This window comes from Bufo gargarizans, chromosome 3, assembly GCF_014858855.1.
Source record: "Bufo gargarizans isolate SCDJY-AF-19 chromosome 3, ASM1485885v1, whole genome shotgun sequence".
In the NCBI taxonomy this organism is placed as follows: domain Eukaryota; kingdom Metazoa; phylum Chordata; class Amphibia; order Anura; family Bufonidae; genus Bufo; species Bufo gargarizans.
The window spans coordinates 194,632,120-194,651,843 of NC_058082.1; the positions used below are offsets into that span (position 1 = coordinate 194,632,120).

Below are 19,724 nucleotides of genomic sequence, written 5' to 3' on the forward strand. Positions count from 1 at the left end.
GGACTGGAGGGATGCAGTCCGGAAAGGCGTCTGGCACAGGGCCCTGGAAGATGTACAGCGTCGGCGGGGCGAGTGTCTCCCCAGTGAGGAGCAGCAGTTGCGGATGCGAGTGGCCCTGCGAATGCCCCTTCTGGTAGAGAAGCCCCTGGATGAGTGGGTGACAGAACTGGAGAGCCTGGTATGGAAGGAGCTTTGGCTAGACAATGCCTACCAGGCACTCTGGTGGTATGTGATTCGGCACTCCCCCTGGATGACTGAGCACGACAGACCCGAGGGTGAGGATTATGATGACCTGGCCTGTTGTTTGAGGCCTTCGCAGAACCGGAATTCGGAGATGCTGGAGAGTCCCGGTTCTGGGATATCTATGACTACAGAGAGGCTATGCATGATTGGGCTACAGCGAGAGAGGTGAGACAAGACCTGGCATCTCTAGTGACAAAGGAGTGGGAGCTGTAGCAGGACTACCAATACTTCTTCAGCTCAATTCAGTCCCAAGATACACTGCCAGAGAGCTGGGTGGCTGTCCCAGACCTACAACCCTACAGCTGGGAAGACCCGACTGAAGTATGCCCTGCTTCAGTACCAGCTACAGAGGTAGGGGACCTCATAGACTGGTCCTGGGGGGAAACCCATATGGCAGGTGGAGATTGGACTGAGATCTCTCCACCAGCCCTTCAGGGATGCTTGGCAGTCGGCCCAGATCCCCAACGGCAGCCGGAGTTTCAGGGAGTAGGGACAGTTGGTCCTGCTCCCTAGCGGCAGTATGTTTTGCAGGGAGAGGAGAGCATCGTCTCCATTCCCCAGCGGCAGTGTACCTTGAAGGGAGAGGAGACAATCGGTCTCTCTCCCCAACCACAGGGGGACAACACCCCTAACTCCGATGGGGCAAATGGAACTGCAGTCTCTGCACCAGGTATACCGAGATGCTGGACGGCCGGTATGGATCCCCCACCAACCCCGCAGGAATGCCAGGAGGAGGAGGTAAGCAATCCCTCCTCTCCACAGCTGATCCGCAACAAGGTCTTGAGGGCAGGATGCCCTGACCTCATCCCAGCGGAAGAGCTGGCATCTGGGCAGAGCGCAGTTGGCCTCTGCCCTCCCCTATCCTCTTGTCCAGAGGCTGACTCCTCACAGGCTACCCCAGCAGAAAATCTGGCATCTGGTCAGAGCGCAGTTGGCCTCTGCCCTCCCCTATCCTCTTCTCCAGAGCCGGACTTCCCACAGGCTACCCCAGCAGAAGAGCTGGCATCTGGGCAGAGCGCAGTCGGCCTCTGCCCTCCCCTATCCCCTTCTCCACAGCCGGACTTCCCACAGGCTACCCCAGTGGAAGAGCTGGCATCTGGGCAGATCGCAGTCGGCCTCTGCCCTCCCCTATCCTCTTGTCCAGAGGCTGACTCCCTACCGGCTACCCCAGCGGAAGAGATGGCATCTGGGCAGAGCGCACTCTGCCTCTGCCCACCAAGTACCTACAGCTCCAAGCTAGAGAACACCAATGAAGCAAGGAGTAGCAGATGCCCACTCAACAGCTGGGGACGTACAGAACAGAGCCAGGACCCAAAATTCAACAGGAGCAGTATTTGGTTGTGGGTGTACTGCCAGACTATCTCAGGTACCGACCGTCGTGAGGTCAGGTATCTGGTTAGTCTTCCTTGGGAGGGGGAGATGTGTGGCGAAACCAACCTCGCCACTGGGTTTTGGAGGGGCCTGGTTGCCAGCCTCTTGCTCCAGGATTATGGCCCATACTAACTTTGAAGGAGAAGATAGACCGGCCGCACAGCTTAAATCTGTGAAACTGTTTTGGGCAGGAAAGCCATGCTTGCGGCCGGCCAAATGTGACTTCCATGGAATTCGGGAATCCCTGCTCGGATCTGGCTGATTTTTGGATATGTTGTTCACCCAGATCAGAGCTATCTATGGATGTATACATTATGGGGATGTGTGGGGTTTTGAGGTGTTTTCTGTGTGTTGGAAAAATGTGTGTGTTCTGTCTGGTAGTGATTAAGTTAGCCCATTATGCTTGGTAATTGTATTTTGTTGATTGCGTCTCAGATAATGCCAGTGTGTTAGTTAATTGCGTCTCAGACAATGCCAGTGTGTTAGTTAATTGCGTCAAAGACAATGCTCATTGTATTTTGTTGATTGCGTTACAGACAGAGGGAAGGGGGTTTTGTGTACAATTGCTGGGAAGGTTTCAATACTGTAAATGCATGTGATTGGCTAAAATATAAACTTTAACAGTCTTCTATAAGGGCCCCAGGGGGAGTGTCCCTTGCTAGGAGACCTGCATAAAAGGCTGAAAAATAACCCATTAATGAGTTGCTGTTTTACATTCAACATAGAGCCTCGTCTCATGTGTGTGGGGATTGCTATATGCTGTGAAGATTTGCTATACTCCCCTGGCTATCACTACTAGCTCTTGTAAGAGTGATCTTGTGATCTGAAGAGGGCTGTGCACAGGAGATGCCCTTATAATCTGACAGATTTGGAGTGTTTTTGCAAAGAAGAGTGGGCAAATCTTGCCAAGTCAAAATGTGCCATGCTGATAGACTTATACCCAAAAAGTATGAGTGCTGTAACCTGACATTTTAACAGGGGTGTGAAGACTTTTTATATCTACTGTATGTGGGAAGCACAAGCAGACAATTCAAGGCAAGGTTGCGAGAGCATCTTAAAGGGCTTCTGTCTGGGCTAATTAAAATCCTTATAGTGCGATTATTCAATATATAGTGCTCTTACATTTTTATGTGGTTTAGTTTCTTTAAAAATGGCACTTTTATAATATGTTAATTACCTGGCTACCAGCAAGTAGGGCGGTTGCTTGCTGGTAGCCGCCACATCCTGCTTTAAAAAAAACGCCCCCTCCTCCTGTTGATTGACAGGGCCAGCGAGCGCTCTCCTCCTAAGGCTGGCCCTGTCTGCGTTCCAAATCTCGCGCCTGCGCCGTACCGGTCTTCAGTCGGCGCAGGCGCACTGAGAGGAGGACCTCGCTTGGCCACTCCTTTCTCAGTGCGCCTGTGCCGATGACGTCACATCTACACCTGGCGCAGGTGCACTGAGGAAGGAGCGGCCGAGCGAGCATCCTCCTCTCAGTGCACCTGTGCTGACTGAAGACCGGTACGGCGCAGGTGCGAGATTTGGAACGCAGACACGGCCAGCCGAAGGAGCAGAGCGCTCGCTGGCCCTGTCAATCAACAGAAGGATGTGGCGGCTACCAGCAATTTACTTAAATGGGGCCTCGGACTGTGATTTGCGGAAATAATAGGACATGCACTACTTTTTTGCGGAACGGAAATACGGAAACGGAATGTACACGAAGTACCTTCCGTTGTTTTTACGGACCCATTGAAGTGAATGGTTCTGCATACGGTCCGCAAAAAAAAACCGGAACAAAAGCGGAAATAAAATACATTTGTGTGTATGAGCCCTTAGTGTCACAGGAGTTTGGGTGTGATGTGCCCGGCTCAGGGATCGTGGTTCTCTCCTCCTCTTATTACCTTCCTACTATTTTCCTCACCTGTTCTGTGTTCCCTTCCCCCACTATTAGCTTTTCCCTCTGCCTTCTTTCTTGCGTACCTGTCTATTGGAGGATGAGGTTCATAAGACTCCCAGAAACCGGACACACCACAAGGTTATGATTAAGAACATTGTAGTTCGAAACATGTCAACCTAACTGGAGGAGGTGGGAGGTGATGTCCACTATATGTAACCTATAATGTGAAACGGAGAATAAAGGCAACTCAACGACAAATTCTTGACTTTTATAAGCTGTAGAAACCAGTGTCAGGCAGCTGAAAAGAATAATAGGTTGCATCAAAAGGGGCAGAGATGCCCGTGATGAGAACATAGTCCTACCACTTTACTAATCATTAGTCAGACCACACATGAAGTACTGTGTACAGTTCTGGGCTCCTGTAAACAAGGCAGACATAGCAGAGCTGGAGAGGGTTCAGAGGAGGGCAACTAAAGTAATAACTGGAATGGGGGGACTACAGTACCCTGAAAGATTATCAAAATTAGGGTTATTCACTTTAGAAAAAAGACAACTGAGGGGAGATCTAATTACTATGTATATAAAAATATCAGGGGACAGTACAGAGATCTCTCCCACCATCTATTTATCCCCAGGACTGTGACGAGGGGACATCCTCTGCGTCTGGAGCAGGCATCCTCAAACTGCGGCCCTCCAGCTGTTGCAAAACTACAACTCACAGCATGCTCGAACAGCCTACAGGTATCAGCCTACAGCAGGGCATTGTGGGAGTTGTAGTTTTACAACAGCTGGAGGGCCGCAGTTTGAGGATGCCTGGTCTGGAGGAAAAAAAGGTTTGTACACAAACATAGAAGAGGATTCTTTACGGTAAGAGCAGTGAGACTATGGAACTCTCTGCCTGAAGAGGTGGTGATGGTGAGTACAATAAAATAATTCAAGAGGGGCCTGGATATTACAGGCTATAGCTACTAGAGAGGGGTCGTTGATCCAGGGAGTTATTCTGATTGCCTGATTGGAGTCGGGAAGGAATTTTTTTCAGTTTTTTTTTGCCTTCCTCTGGATCAACTTGAAGGATAACAGGCCGAACTGGATGGACAGATGTCTTTTTTCAGCCTTATAAACTATGTTAGAGTGGGTTCACACTAGCGTTATGGAGTCCGTTATGGATTTCTTATAACGGAAAATAACGGAATCCATAAGACAGAAGGACGGATCCGTTTTGCTGCCTATAGACTTGCATTATGACGGAATGCAAAACGGAAGCCTTTAAAAGGCATTCCGTTTGCTCTCCGTCCTAATAGAAGTCTATGGGAAAGCATGACGGATCCGTCTGGGTCCCGTTATGCAAGACGGAAAACAAAGTCCTGTCGACAGGACTTTGTTTTCCGTCTTGCATAACGGGACCCAGACGGTTCCGTTATGTTTTCCCTTAGACTTCTATTAGGATGGAGCAAAACTGAATGCCTTTTAAAGGCTTCCGTTTTGCATTCCATCCTATGGATTCCGTTATAACCATGTTATAACGGAAAGCCATAACGGAATCCCTAACGCTAGTGTGAACCCACCCTTACTATGTTACTATGTATTTTTTTTATTTTGCATTTATACCACAGTCACTTTTTAGAATCACCACTTGACTAATCATCTGATTTCTAAAAACCTTTGTAGTCATGAATGACTATAGTTCAGATTTGGCCAACCTGAGGCTCTCCAGCTGTTGCAAAACTACAACTCCCAGCATGCCCAGAATACCTACAGCTATCACCCTACAGCAGGGCATGGTGGGAGTTTTACAACAGCTGCAGAGCCGCAAGTTGGCCATGCCTGCTATCGATGATATTTTTTGTTAATCAAATAAAAAATAAAAAACATTTGTGTCAAATATTTTAAAAAAATCCAAGAGTGTGAATACTTTTTTGAATACTGTTCATAAAGATTATAATAACATAAAATCATATTACCCTCGGCCCCATGTGTTCTCTGATCTGTTACCAAATGTGCTGTGTCCTCCCCCGCTGAGCAAACAAAGCCCCTTCCTGCAAGTGAGCCTTCACTGGACCCTGATCTTTGAACTTTAAAAAAAAAGTATCTTCCATTTACCAGCTTTAAAACAACATTGTTCCCCCTTTTCATGAGCAAAATGGCAAATTCTATGCAGACGTTGTGCATTTCCTTCTTACTAGTCCTCATCCAGCGGACACAACAAACAGGTATGACGTCATTTTTCATTTCTGAGAAAGTTTGCCTTCGTTATGTCTCTGGTACTGGAAATATTTGATTCCAACCAAATGTAAATCTACCTGATCGCTGTGGACATTCTTTCCTGTTTTAATATTTGACATGGTCCTTAGTGGCCATAGTTTTTACTTTTACTGTAAGAGATATTCCAGTTGTAGCAAGTTATCCCCTACCAACAGGACAAGGGATAAGCACTAGATCGGTGGGGTCCTCCTGCTGGGAATCACCTGTAATATTAGATGCTTTGTGCTATTGTATTATGCCGTGTGTATGGCATAGAAATATGTAGCCTAACAGTCATCTTTTCGCTGTACAGTTTTTTTATCTAGTGAAAAAGCTAACCAAGTAATACAAAGAACCAAGAGGGCTAACTACATCCTTTTAGAGGAAATTTGGCAAGGAAATTTAGAACAAGAATGTCTAGAAGAAATATGCACATATGAGGAGGCGAGAGAAATATTTGAGGACATAGATAAAACCGTGAGTTCTCCTTGAAGACTACCTTATTTCTTTTATTTGAAATGTAAATTATACGTAGTACAACTGTCCGGTATTATTCAAGGGCAGTGTCGGACAGGGTCGCAATGGCCCACCAGAGTACCAGAGGAGGCTATGGTGAGCCCAAGCTTTGACAATAATGGACCCTGAATAACACAGGGCCCTTAAAGCGAACCTTTCACCTGCTTTTCACTTAATAAACTATCAAAAGTACCTTATAGATCATCCTGATTGTGTTATTATACAGCCTTGTCCCGCTTTTCTGCCATGTATATGCCTGAAAAAATCGCCTTATAAAGTAATCCTTTCCTGCTCCACAAGTCACGATAGAGTCAAGGGGGTAGCCCTTCCCTCACTCCAGGCTGTAACTCCCCTGCCCTAACCCCGCCTCTATGCAGTCTAATTGACACCCGGCTCAGTCGCCGGGACCGCCCTTGTACGGGCTGCGCATGAACCGTCGTCCTCATTCGCGTCGCTATCCCGTCTATCGCGCGGACTCAAGCGCAATCCTGTAATTCAGTTACAGGATCTCGCTTGAGTCTGTGCGATAGACGGGATCGCGCTGCTACTGAGGCCGACGGCGCATGCGCCGCCTGTACAGGCACGGTCCCGGCGACTGAGCCGGGTGTCAATTAGACTGCATAGAGGCGGGGTTAGGGCAGGGGAGTTACAGCCTGGAGTGAGGGAAGGGCTACCCCCTTGACTCTATCGTGACTTGTGGAGCAGGAAAGGATTACTTTATAACAGGGGTGCACAACCTGCGGCCCGCGGGCCGCATGCGGCCCCCAGAGCCATGGTTTGCGGCCCCCGGCCTGCTGGGCAGAAACACAGCTGATCCTGCAATCAGCTGTGTTTCTGCCCAGAGCGCCGCACAGCAGATGGATCACAGGTTTTGCTCCTGCACTGTAGCAGGAGCAGAAAGGGTCCCCGGCTATTAGTGAGAGCAGGGAAGCCAAGGAGAAGACAGAAGCGCTTTATTAGCACTTCTGCCTCCTCCTCTATGAGCACTCTGCAGTGTGGACCCAGCGATCATGTGATCGCTGGGTGTCTCGGGAACAGAGGAGCGCTGCCCTGGTACAAAGCCTCCGCAGCAGGCTGGTTTCCATGCAACTGGGGCTCCTTTGGATGCTCCAGTTACAGTGGTAATAGTACAAAAAAATTTCACTTATTGTCTCCCAAAAGGTCTTTCATTGACCTCTTGGGGACAAATTATGTGGTAAAAATATATTTAAAAAAAGATAAAAAAATTTGAACACTAAATAAATAAAATAAAAAGGAAAAAGTGCTTAATAAAAGAGTGTTCACTGTCCCACCACAGTCTTTTTATGAAAAAGTGCAAAATTTTAAAAAGGGACAGTGTGCCCCAAAGTCTTTTTATGACCTCTTGGGGGACATATTATGTAGCAGAAATATATATTAAGTAAAAAAAAAAAAAAAAATACATAAAAGAAAAAAGACCCACACCAATCAAAACCATCACCATTGCCGCCCCATTCACATGAAACTTTTCATATTATATAGCAAAACGGCCTACACAAAATTGAGAACTAATTATATTAATTTATTTTGGTGTCAGTTTGCATATTTAGAGAATAAGGAGCTATAGTTTGAAAAAAATAAAATAAAAATACTTTTTAAAAACATTTTGTACTGTTTCCCCACAAATAAAAATTGTTGCAAAAATTATTTTGGTAGTCCAACAAATAAGATAGTTACAACCATTTGAACCACCACGCGTGCTAAATCACAAAAAAGTGTTTGGTCCTTAAGGCCTTTTTGGGCCTGGTCATTCAAGCGTTAACCAATAGGCGCCTTCCCCACTAGCAAGGTAAAGTGCTTACTGGTTACTGCAGGGCCCCTATTACTGGGGGCAGGAGGAGGTAATAACAAGTGAGCGCCGGCCTCTGCAGTGAGGGAAAAGGCTGATTTATAAATAGGAGGCAGGATGGAAGGAAATGTCGCCACTTTTCTGGTAAAAATGATTTTTAACAAGTTCCTGCAGCATGGCCTCTGAAATAGAAAATTCATAATTACCTGCTCCACTCCGCTCTGGTCCTCTGTGCTGCCCCCGCTGCCTCCATCTTCCGGTTCCTGCTCTGTTTACACCTGGCAGTGCATGGCCATGGTCACTCGCACGGCTCCAGTCAATGACTGGCTTCAGCAGTGACACGCTGCTTGTGGCCACAACACCGCCTAAGCCAGTCATTGTCTGGAGTGGTGTATGACCATGTCCATGCACTGCCAGGTATAAACAGCGGAGGCAGTTCGAAGAACCAGAGAGGCGGGGAGCAGGTAAGTATAACTTACTGGTTTCAGGGGCTATGCTGCAGCACGATATTTAGGACAATTACTGGGAACAAGTGTTCATAAGGAGCGCTCATATCTTATATCTGGCCGGTATAATCGTGCAGCTGATCAGTCCATAAACAAGGAATTGCTCATTTGTCGGCTGATTTGCATATTTTATCAGGATGAAAGATGTCCGATTATCTGCAGCACGACTGTGGTAGTGATCATTCCTCCCCAGTCACTTTGCACTGGCTTGTGTAATAGGCAGATTAGCGCCGATCAACATTTTTTTATTTGTGGCCCCTTGAAATAGAGCGATGTGACAATGCGGCCCCCAGACCAAAAAAGGTTGTGCACCCCTGCTTTATAAGGTGATTTTTTAAGGCATATACATGGCAGAAAAGCGGGACAAGGCTGTATAATAACACACAGAAAATGATCTATAAGGTACTTTTGAAAGTTTATTAAGTGAAAAGCAGGTGAAAGGTTCGCTTTAAGGTCCTCTATTAGAGATGAGCAGTTATGGAAAATTCGTTTTTGCTGCTTCACAAAAAAATTTGCTTTGTGACTAATTACCTCGTCACAAAACGCATTTTTTTGTATGTAGCAGGCACAATGATGGGGAACGGCGATTGCGCTGCCCCCTAACATTGAACCCCTCAGATGCTGCTTTCATTACTGATTGCAGCATCTGAGGCTACCATTTAGGCCTTTTAGGGGTTATCTAAAGAAAAATACTCACCTTATCTATTTGATCATGTAGAGGCCGTCGCTGCCATCTTGATTGAAGAAACTATTCGAAATCTCGCGTGGTAACATCATGTCATCATCACGCTGGCCAGCATGGTGACGCCATATGTCACCGTGCGCAAAATTGCTGTATCTTCTATCAAGAAGGCTGCGACAGCCTCTTCGAGCACAAATGGATGAGGAGAGTATGTAATTTTTTTACCTCAATTTCAGGGAAAATTGATTTGTTACCACTTACCACTTACCACAGCAAATAAAATTTTCCTGAAATTCGTATCAAAGTCAATTAGTTTGACTTCGATTCGCTCAACACTATCCTCTATACATGGAGGGTGGGCCCTTCAGTCTGATACTGGTGTCACACTGGGATCTCTAGGGCTCACCAGTAAAATTAATTCTGGGGGCGCGATGTACAGCTACATGCAAATATTACCTGACTTCGGTTTACGTATCCCTAATACTGCACCAAACACATTTTATTTCAGTAGTAGCCTACCGCCTAGCCATGGCGTCAGAATGTTCCTGTCCTGTAGCCTGTGCATCCTGCTGGAACACATTACCACACAGAGGCAAGCAAGATGATTGATGATGGGGACCCCTCCATTGAAATCGAGACGGCAGGTCCCTATGGAAAGAGGATACTGGCTGCTACCAAGCTACAAAGGCTGAGATGAGAATGATAAAAACAGATGCTCCAGAATTTTTATGACATTGAGAGTTACTAAACCAAACATGTCAGGAGAGGTGACAGGTCCTCTTTAATGATGTATAAACTCATATAACTGACAGACACTGCAAACATGATATAAAACAGTCCTTGTTAGTTTAAAGTGTCATTTAAAGTCAATATGGTCCTCTGGGATCTGTCATACAACAGATCCGGCACAGTGTTGTTGTTCCCTTGTGAAGAGAAGCCAGAATGCATATGTGAACAGAACCTAAGGGAGTTGTCCAGGATTAGAAAAACATAGCTGGTTTTATTCTAAAATAGCACCACCCCGGTCCATTGGTTGTGTGTGGTATTGCAGTTCAGCCCCATTTATTTTATTTTTTTTAAAGAAAACTGACATTTGTTTTTTTCTAACCCTGAACAACTCTTTTAAAATCTTGCTTTTTAATTCAAATTAAGATACATTTTCCTTCTATGTTCTCAGTCATCTAACTGCAATGCATTTTTTTTACAGCAAACATTTTGGAAATCTTATCATGGTAAGTTGAAACACCTATTGACTATTAAGGCCCCTTTCACACGGGCGAGTTTTCCGCACGGGTGCAATGCGTGAAGTTAACGCATTGCACTCGCACTGAATCCGGACCCATTCATTTCAATGGGGCTGTGTACATGAGCCGTGATTTTCATGCATCACTTGTGCGTTGCGTGAAAATCGCAGAAAGCTCTATTTTGTGCGTTTTTCACGCAACGCAGGCCCCATAGAAGTGAATGGGGCTGCGTGAAAATGAAAAGCAAGTGCGGATGCGGTGCGATTTTCACGCACGGTTGCTAGGAGACTATCGGGATGGAGACCCGATCATTATTTTCTCCCCTTATAACATGGTTATAAGGGAAAATAATAGCATTCTGAATACAGAATGCATAGTACAATAGGGCTGGAGGGGTTAAAAAAATAAAAAACGAGATTTTTGTGAACTCACCTGTAAAATCTCTTTCTCGCGTAGTTCATTGGGGGACACAGCTCCCACCCAGTGTTCTGTTTGCCGCACATATTGGCGGTTGGTGGGCCAGTATGGTCCTCAGTTCTGGTGCATTCCGACTGATGTTTGTCAGTTGTGGGTTGTGTACTGTATTTTCATTATTGGTTTTTTTCTCCTACTCCTATTGCTTGGGCACAAACTGATATGCTCTCTCCAGGCTGGAGGGGGTATAGCCTGCGGGGGAGGAGTTATCACTTCTTAGCCTAGTGTCGCCTCCTAGTGGCAGCAAGCAGCTATACCCACGGTCTGTGTCCCCCAATGAACTACGCGAGAAAGAGATTTTACAGGTGAGTTCACAAAAATCTCGTTTTCTCGCTAGTATCATTGGGGGACACAGACCGTGGGACGTCCTAAAGCAGTCCACGGGGAGGGAAAAAAAAAATCACACGCCCCTGGAGAAAAAACGCCCTCGAGGATGCGGCATCCGCTGCCGCCTGCAAGATCTTGCTGCCTGGAGCAGCAACAGATGATGGCTAGAAAAGACCCCCGAAAAACTCGGTGAACTTGCCGGAAGACCAAGACGCTGCCCTCTAGAAGCGATGTCTGGAGTAGATGAACCCGAGAACTGACGACCGCTGGACAGCCAGGCCATCACTCCGCTAGGAAGCAACCGACAGGCAGACATCCCAGGAAAAAAAGCATCCCGTTGGAAGACGCCAGCTATGACAAGGACCTCTAAGAAAATCAGGCAGAAAACCCATACAGCGGAACGCGCCAACGCGCCAGATATGGACCAGCAAATCTCCGAGGCCAAAATAGATGGCTGATGGAGAGCCCGCCCTTAAATACGAGGGAGAAAGAAGAGAAAAACCATGTCCGAGAAGACCCGAAAAGCGGTGACCTTCCGCCAGAAAGAAAATTCCGGCGGAGCACTGCCTGATGCAAATGACAAAGGACAAATGGACGTACAAAAAGAAGAAGAAGAAGAAGTCCCAGAGGGGGGGGCTTGTTTGTTCCTGAAACGCCCCCAGCGATCTACCGATCGTCGGGGCGAAGCCGGTCGTAGACCACAACTGTGGGAGTGGAACCAAAATCCAGGTTCGCAGGATCCTCCTCTGGTTAAAAGAAACCGGTAATGGAAAAAAAAAAAAAAACCATAATTGACATATATTGACTTCCGGGCAGAGACCAAGATAAGAGAATACTCTCCGTGGAAAAAAATAGATCCCGGATTCCATAGCTATACAACCCATTGCCACCGGTCGAGGAGACCGAAGGGAAAAGGTGGTCAGCAGTCCAGCTAGAGGAAGGACAGGAAAGAAAAATAGGGGTGTTCCGTTCAAGGAACGAAATCCCTACCAGTGGTGACAAGGTGTGACAGTCACCCGCTCAGCCTGGCTTGGGGGGACCGTAGTCCACCCCCGGAAGGAGCAGTGAAAGGAATGACCACCATCGCTTGATGTGACACAGAAGTAACCATAACTGAAGGAAGGAATTACTGTAGTGGTAGACGAGTGCCACAGGGACTAAGTAAACATATCTGACGGACAGTATCACCGTAGTGGTAGACGAGTGCCACAGGGACTAAGCTACCCAGTCGAGCGCGCCCAAGTAAGGTGCTGATAGCTATGGCACTGACGCCAATGCAAAACCCGAGTTGACGACACAAGAACAATAGTAGTCAGAGCAACGGACAGTTAACAGTAATGAAGACCATTGAGAGGTCAGGGCAAGCCCATTGCCATCAGGGACTGGCACTGTACCGATCTCTTGGTAATGAAATACACCCTTGAGGAGGAGCCCATACAAAGGAAGCTGCCAGAGTAACGCAAAGGCCACACTCCAGCTGAGGAGGATGCCACACCGTACAGGATACCAATCCCAGAGTCGGAAGAAACCGCCGTCTGACGAAGGAACTGTGCAATAGGAATGTTCAGTAGGAACCCTAGCATGTAGTGGAGATGCAAATACCCTTTGTACAGTAATAGCTACCGCCTGCTCCTCCCAGCGTAAAACTGAGGGAGAGGCCTAAGGACACCCAGAAGTAGCATGGAACCAAGCTAACTCAGTCAACCAGAGCCATTCTGAGGCATTCCATCTAAAAAGGGGGCAAAACCAGAGCAACCGCCGAAGCAGTGTCAGGGTAGAACCCCTATCTGAGGGGGCTGACCCACTGCCATGAGTTCGATCTCCGGCCCTTGTGAGAACTACCCTTGCTTTTTTTTTTTTTTTTTTTTGTCAGAAGTGGGATCTGAACCCACGCCTCCATTTGGAGACCCGAACACCCATACACGGAAGAGATTAACTCTTGAGTCTGGCACATTAGACCACTCGGCCATCCTGACTTAGAGAACACGCTGTAGTAGTCAATGCAGAATGCCAGCAAAACACCCTCACCTAATGAGGAAGAGTGGTGGCCCAGAATACAGAGTCAGTGCAACCTTGGGCTCGCTGGGTCGTAATCCCAACATTTGTATAATGGCGTGCACCCACACGCTGTAGAGGACCAAGTTCTGACCGACCTGAACGGTCGAGGCCCATAGGGATGGGAATCTAGGGCACCTGAAGAGCTGCTGAGCGACTCCCTTAAGAGAACAAGGAACGACCTATCTGCGCCAACCACCAGTACCAGAAGAGACGGGAGGATACAGTATGGGAGCAGTCCCAGTATCCATATACCTCTAGATGAAGAGTACCAGGCACCAATGGCAACGACTGTTGCCGCGGCCCACCCGTGAAGGAAGCCACGGCATCTAGTGCGTAGGCTTAGTTGAATTAAAGCATGCATAGATGCTCAGTGATTTCCCGTTAGATGTAGAAGGGGGTAATGCCACGACTGTCGAATAGTATTCAGTGGTAGCGCAACCCTCCGTCAAGGAAGGAAGGTAGGGAGATAAACAGAACCGCATCCAACGGTAGTGTAATAACCCCCTCCCTGGAGGGGGTAACGCGTACTGTAAGCACTACCCTCAATGGAAGTGCAACCACTCCACCCATGAAGGGGAGAAAAATATATAGGGAGTACTGTATCCTGAGGTTAGCGCCAGTACCTAACCTATGGCAGGGGGTAATGCACCCAGTAGGAATTGACCCCTATGGCAGAGAATTACACCCCTATCGAAGAGGATAATGCATACGAATAGTCCCGTTCCCGGTGGGTAGAGAATTCCTCCACCTAAGCAAGGTGGTAATACTTACAGCAAACATTGCCACCCGCGATAAAGCCATAACGCCTCCTATAAGAGAGGCTAATGCATAACGCCAGTACTGTACCCAGTGGAACAGCAATCCATCAACAACCGAAAGGGGAGACGCAAATGGCTGGCACTGACCAGTGCAAGTGCCGTCAGTCCACCTGTGGAAGGAGGGAATACAAAGGGTAAGTACTGTATCCAGTAGCAAAGCAAATGCCGCCTAAGGAAGGGGCAATGCAGACAATCAGTACTGCCGGTAGCATGGATGCAGTCTAGAAGGTTCATATCAGAGTCCGCAGACTGTTCCCTCAGAACCAACCCCTGTCAGAAGGGAGGGTTCTGAATATCACCCTAATGAGGAAGGATGGAGGTGCGGAGGAGACCGAGGAGGAATGTCCTGCTCGTGCGCAGCTCTACCTCTTAGCATCCAGCCATGGCAGTTGCAGGCTGTGACAGCGGTGATATAACCATCAAAACACCCAGGAGGTGGAATCGGCATCCCTACCTGACCGCTCACAGGATTGTGTGGGCGGTACTCAATCGACCCACAATCCAGGAGGGTGGATTGGGAACTGCCAGAGGTCCTCCATTGGATTGCGCATGTGGATTAACAACCAAATGACCCAAGAGGGTGGACTGGGAATCCAGCAGCTGTGTTCCCCTGGCTTGTGCAGGTGGAGCATTATCAACCAAACGGCCCCGTAGGGCGGATTGGGAACCCTGCATCTGTGTTCCCCCCGGATCCGTGCAGGTGGAGCATTATAAACCAAACGGCCCCGTAGGGCGGATTGGGAATCCTTCAGATGTGCTCCCCCGGATCCGTGCAGGTGGAGTATTATCAACCAACGGCCTCAGCGGGCGGATTGGGAATCCTCAGATGTGCTCCCCTGGATTTGTGCAGGTGGAGCATTAATCAACCAAACGACCCCGTAGGGCGGATTGGGAATCCTTCAGATGCGCTCCCCTGTATTTTTGTAGGTGGAGTATTATCAACCAAACGGCCCCAGCGGGCGGATTGGGAATCCTCCAGATGTGCTCCCCTGTATGTGTGCAGGTGGAGTAATATCAACCAAACAGCCCAACGGGCGGATTGGGAATCCTGCAGATGTGCTCCCCTGCATTTGTGCAGGTGGAGCATTATCAACCAAACGGCCTCAGCGGGCGGATTGGGAATCCTTCAGATGTGCTCCCCTGTATTTGTGCAGGTGGAGCATTATCAACCAAACGGCCCGTATGGCGGATTGGGAATCCCTCAGATGTGCTCCCCTGGATTTCACCTGTGGTGGCCTATACACCAGACGACCCAGAAGGTGGTCTGGGAATTCTTCATGTGTGCATTCTCAACTAAACAGCCCCGGAGGGCGGATTGGGAAACTGTGAGCAAACCTGCCCTGTCCAGATAGGACATGGGCCCAGCCCCATACCCCACCACCAGGGTGGACATGCCGGCAGGAAGGGGTTAGGGTTAACTTCCTAATCTAAGGTAATTGGCATGCAGAAAGGGGACACTCAGATAATGCAGTGTCGGCTGCAAACAAACGACTTGCCACAAAGGGTTAACCCAGCTCAGAGGACCAGATGCGGAGCTCAGCGGGGCACCTGGGGGAGGAGCGACAGCTAGTCGGGGAGAATCCGCGCCAAAAGGACGAACCCGCCCCCTCCATAACTGGAATGAAAGTTGCGGCCTAGTAGGCCGCAAAAGCCGGGACATAAAGTTCGGCGCACAGCCGACCGGGCGGTACTGCCGGCCGGTTACCACAGCGGGGCCTGAAGAGCAACCGCCGATGTCTGCCCACTGATTTGGAGGGGGAGTGTCCACTCTCGCTGCGGGAACCCATCCCGTGCCGCTAAAACAACTGCACGGGCTGAATCCCGGTAGGCCCGAAGAGGAGCCGGGGGCTAAATTTTTGGCGCCGGCCAAACGAATAGCCGGCCGGGAGTGGAGTGACCGGAGCGGCGCTCTGCAAGTGCCCTGGCTGAACATCGGCCGCGGGAGCTCACCCCGCAGGCCGTACAACTGGACCAGAATCTGAGGAGAACCCAGGCCCCCCGTATGGACAGAAGCCCAAACCTACATTGGGCCTGAGGTAATGTGGGGCCCTCGCCATGAATGGCCCACCTGAGGAAAAAGGTCCTCCATCTTATGATGAGGTGACCGGGGGGGGAGGGAGAAGGGGGAGGGGAAGGGCCGAGGTACTTACCCAATACGGACTACTCACCCCATCTTCATCCTCTTCTCTTCACCCTTTCTCAGAGTACCAGCAGAGTCACCTCTTCAGCCGCTGGCACACGAAGTGGCAGGAGACTGGAATGGCGGAGGGTCTCGCCGGATTCAGGTGACCCCCTTGGCTGGCGGGAAGCAGGGGAGCTGGGCTGCCCTGGTCCACTTTCGTTTCTTGGGGAGGGCGAGCGGTGAGGGATTCCGACACCGGCCTTGCTCCCGGGGTAGACAGAGTGGCTAGGCGACTCTGTTTCCCCAACCTAAAAGAGGAAAAAGATAAAATAATAAAAGTAAGCCGCCCTGCAAAAGCAGGGAGGTCTGCCTCCTACGACACTAAGCTAAAAACTGATATGCTCTCTCCAGGCTGGAGGGGGTATAGCCTGCGGGGGAGGAGTTATCACTTCTTAGCCTAGTGTCGCCTCCTAGTGGCAGCAAGCAGCTATACCCACGGTCTGTGTCCCCCAATGATACTAGCGAGAAAATAATTTAACTCACCTTAATCTATTTGTTCGCGCAGCCGGCATCTCTTCTGTCTTCATCTGTGAGGAAAAGGACCTTTGATGACGTCACTGCGATCATCACATGGTCCGTCGCATGATCCATCACCATGGTAAAAGATGGACCATGTGATGAGCGCAGTGACGTCATCAAAGGTCCTATTCCTCAAAGAAGAAGACAGAAGAGATGCCGGCTGCTCGAACAAGTGGATTAAGGTGAGTTAAAATTTTTTTTTAATTTTTTTAACCCTTCCAGCGCTATCGTACTATGCATTCTGTATTCAGAATGCTATTATTTTCCCTTATAACCATGTTATAAGGGGGAATATGACAATCTACCCAACCTTGAACAAAAACCTGAACTTCTGTGAAGAAGTTCGGGTCTGGGTACCACATTCAGTTTTTTTATCACGCGCGTGCAAAATGCATCCGGACCTTATCCGGACACGCTCGTGTGAAAGAGGCCTAAGAGAAGAATTTACTGAAATTCCTTAGATATCTGAAGACTTTTCCCCATGAAGAAACTTCACAAAATGACACTAAACAATAGAGAAAATTGATTGAAATGTAACTTTTAATCCGTCTCTTAGGCACCGACAGGAACCCCACTCCGTAGTGCTTCCGTGAGGTTCCTTGCCTCCTTTCCACACCGACCTTCCGGATTGCAGACCCATTTAAGTGAATGGGTCCGCGTCCATGATGCGGTGCCAGAACAGCCAAGGCCCATATTTTGCGGATCCGCTGTTTGCGGGCCGCAATACGGGCCCGGCCGGCACACGGTCGTGTGCATGAGGCCTAAGTCAGTGATTTCCATCAGTGATTGTGAGCCAAAACCAGGTATGAAGCCTCATAAGTAAAGATAAGCAAATTTCATGTTATGAAATTGGTTCACACTTCGTGTGGTGGTAAAAGAAAAATTGCGCTATGGATTCTGTTACCACGGACCATAACGCAATTCTATGACGGAATGCCTTTAGAGACATTCTATTATTCATTTTGTCATAATAGAAGTCTATGGCCTTCATAGCGGATCCGTCCCGTTTCCGGGAGAGGACTCCCCTGCATTCTGGACTTTAAATGTGTCCCCTGACATATAACCAATGTCATGATTTTATCGGTTTGCCCTCAAGCACCTTCGTAGTCGATGTTCACCTCTCACATCAATGGCAGTTTCCATGCTGCCATTTGTCCACTGACGATACACTTTCATGGATTCCGTTACCACGGACCCTTAACTGTTCACAGGAACAGTTCAATAAATTGCGCTGTGTCAGAAATACTGCCACCCTTGGTCCTCAAGCCACTAAATGTTTTTTTGGCTCGCCATATATACCCACCAAGCCAGCGCATGACACGTGACTTCCTTCATGAGCTATACGCTGCTGACTCCAGTAGTAGGAAGTGGTGATAATAATGTGACTCTACTGTGTACATGGCAGTTCTGTGTTGGATTATGAGACTATATATGGACTAATGAATGCAGGATTCAACCATATCTCTGTATTTAAAATATCAGTGTTCTGGGACCTGAGCACCTACATGAATATGCGGTACTGTTGTGAAGACTTGCCTGTTCAGGGGCAAGCATTATACCAGTCTATGACATGGTAGAGTGTGAGCGTGTAAGTTAAAAGTAGCTCATAATAAAAGTTGATCATTAGGAATACCATTTGACTCATTTTTGCAGAAGGCAGACCATGTTCCTCCAGCCCATGTAAGAACGAAGCCGTGTGCACAGATTTCATTCGACGCTACACCTGCACTTGCGCTGAAGGTTACACAGGAAAGGACTGTCAATTTGGTAAGAACTGAGATTTAGAAGGCAGAAAATATCCGGCAATGAGTAGTAAGGGCTCATGCTCACCAACGTATATTCTTTCCGCGTCCTTTTTTTGCGGACCGTATGCTGAACCATTTACTTCAATTGGTCTGTAAAAAAAAAATGGAAGTTACTTGTGTGCATGAGCCCTTAAGCTGTGAAATTAGCTTTTTTGTTTGTCAGTAAAATTCAAAAACTACACATCTCTGTTCATTTTGTGTAGTGAATGGAGCTGGTTACTGCAGTGCTGCTGACATCGAAGAGAACGGCAGAAGTGGTTACCAGTAGGGATGAGCGAACTCGAACTGTATAGTTCGGGTTCGTACCGAATTTTGGGGTGTCCGTGACACGGACCCGAACCCGGACATTTTCGTAAAAGTCCGGGTTCGGGTTCGGTGTTCGTCGCTTTCTTGGCGCTTTTGTGACGCTTTCTTGGCGCTTTTTGAAAGGCTGCAAAGCAGCCAATCAACAAGCGTCATACTACTTGCCCCAAGAGGCCATCACAGCCATGCCTACTATTGGCATGGCTGTGATTGGCCAGAGCACCATGTGACCCAGCCTCTATTTAAGCTGGAGTCACATAGCGCCGCCCGTCACTCTGCTCTGATTAGCGTAGGGAGAGGTTGCGGCTGCGACAGTAGGGCGAGATTAGGCAGATTAACTCCTCCAAAGGACTTGATTAACTGATCGATCTGCAGCTGTGGATCATTGAGCTGCTGATCCTCAATTGCTCACTGTTTTTAGGCTGCCCAGACCGTTTGTCAGTCACATTTTTCTGGGGTGATCGGCGGCCATTTTGTGTCTTGTGGTGCGCCAGCACAAGCTGCGACCAAGTGCATTTAACCCTCAATGGTGTGGTTGTTTTTTGGCTAAAGCCTACATCAGGGTGAAGCTGTCACACCAAGTGCATTTAACCAGCAATAGTCTGTTCATTTTTTGGCCATATACAAAATCAGGGGCAAGCTGCGCCTGTCACCAAGTGCATTTAACCCTCAATGGTGTGGTTGTTTTTTGGCTAAAGCCTACATCAGGGTGAAGCTGTCACACCAAGTGCATTTAACCAGCAATAGTCTGT

At 48.3% G+C, this 19,724-nt stretch overlaps 1 protein-coding gene across 2 annotated transcripts in view; it reads left to right on the forward strand.

The window, feature by feature from the left end:
- Nucleotides 1-5,574: 5,574 nt before the first annotated feature.
- The window catches only part of LOC122931530 (vitamin K-dependent protein Z-like), a 34,780-nt gene continuing 20,630 nt past the window's right edge, over nucleotides 5,575-19,724 (forward strand). The window contains exons 1-4 of one of the 2 annotated variants that reach the window (XM_044285598.1): nucleotides 5,575-5,700; nucleotides 6,045-6,208; nucleotides 10,450-10,474; nucleotides 18,518-18,631. In XM_044285598.1, the coding sequence (XP_044141533.1) occupies nucleotides 5,622-5,700; nucleotides 6,045-6,208; nucleotides 10,450-10,474; nucleotides 18,518-18,631 (382 nt within the window). In that variant the 5' untranslated portion in view covers nucleotides 5,575-5,621. The remainder of the gene's footprint in view (nucleotides 5,701-6,044; nucleotides 6,209-10,449; nucleotides 10,475-18,517; nucleotides 18,632-19,724) is intronic. The other variant, XM_044285599.1, reaches the window with a different exon arrangement.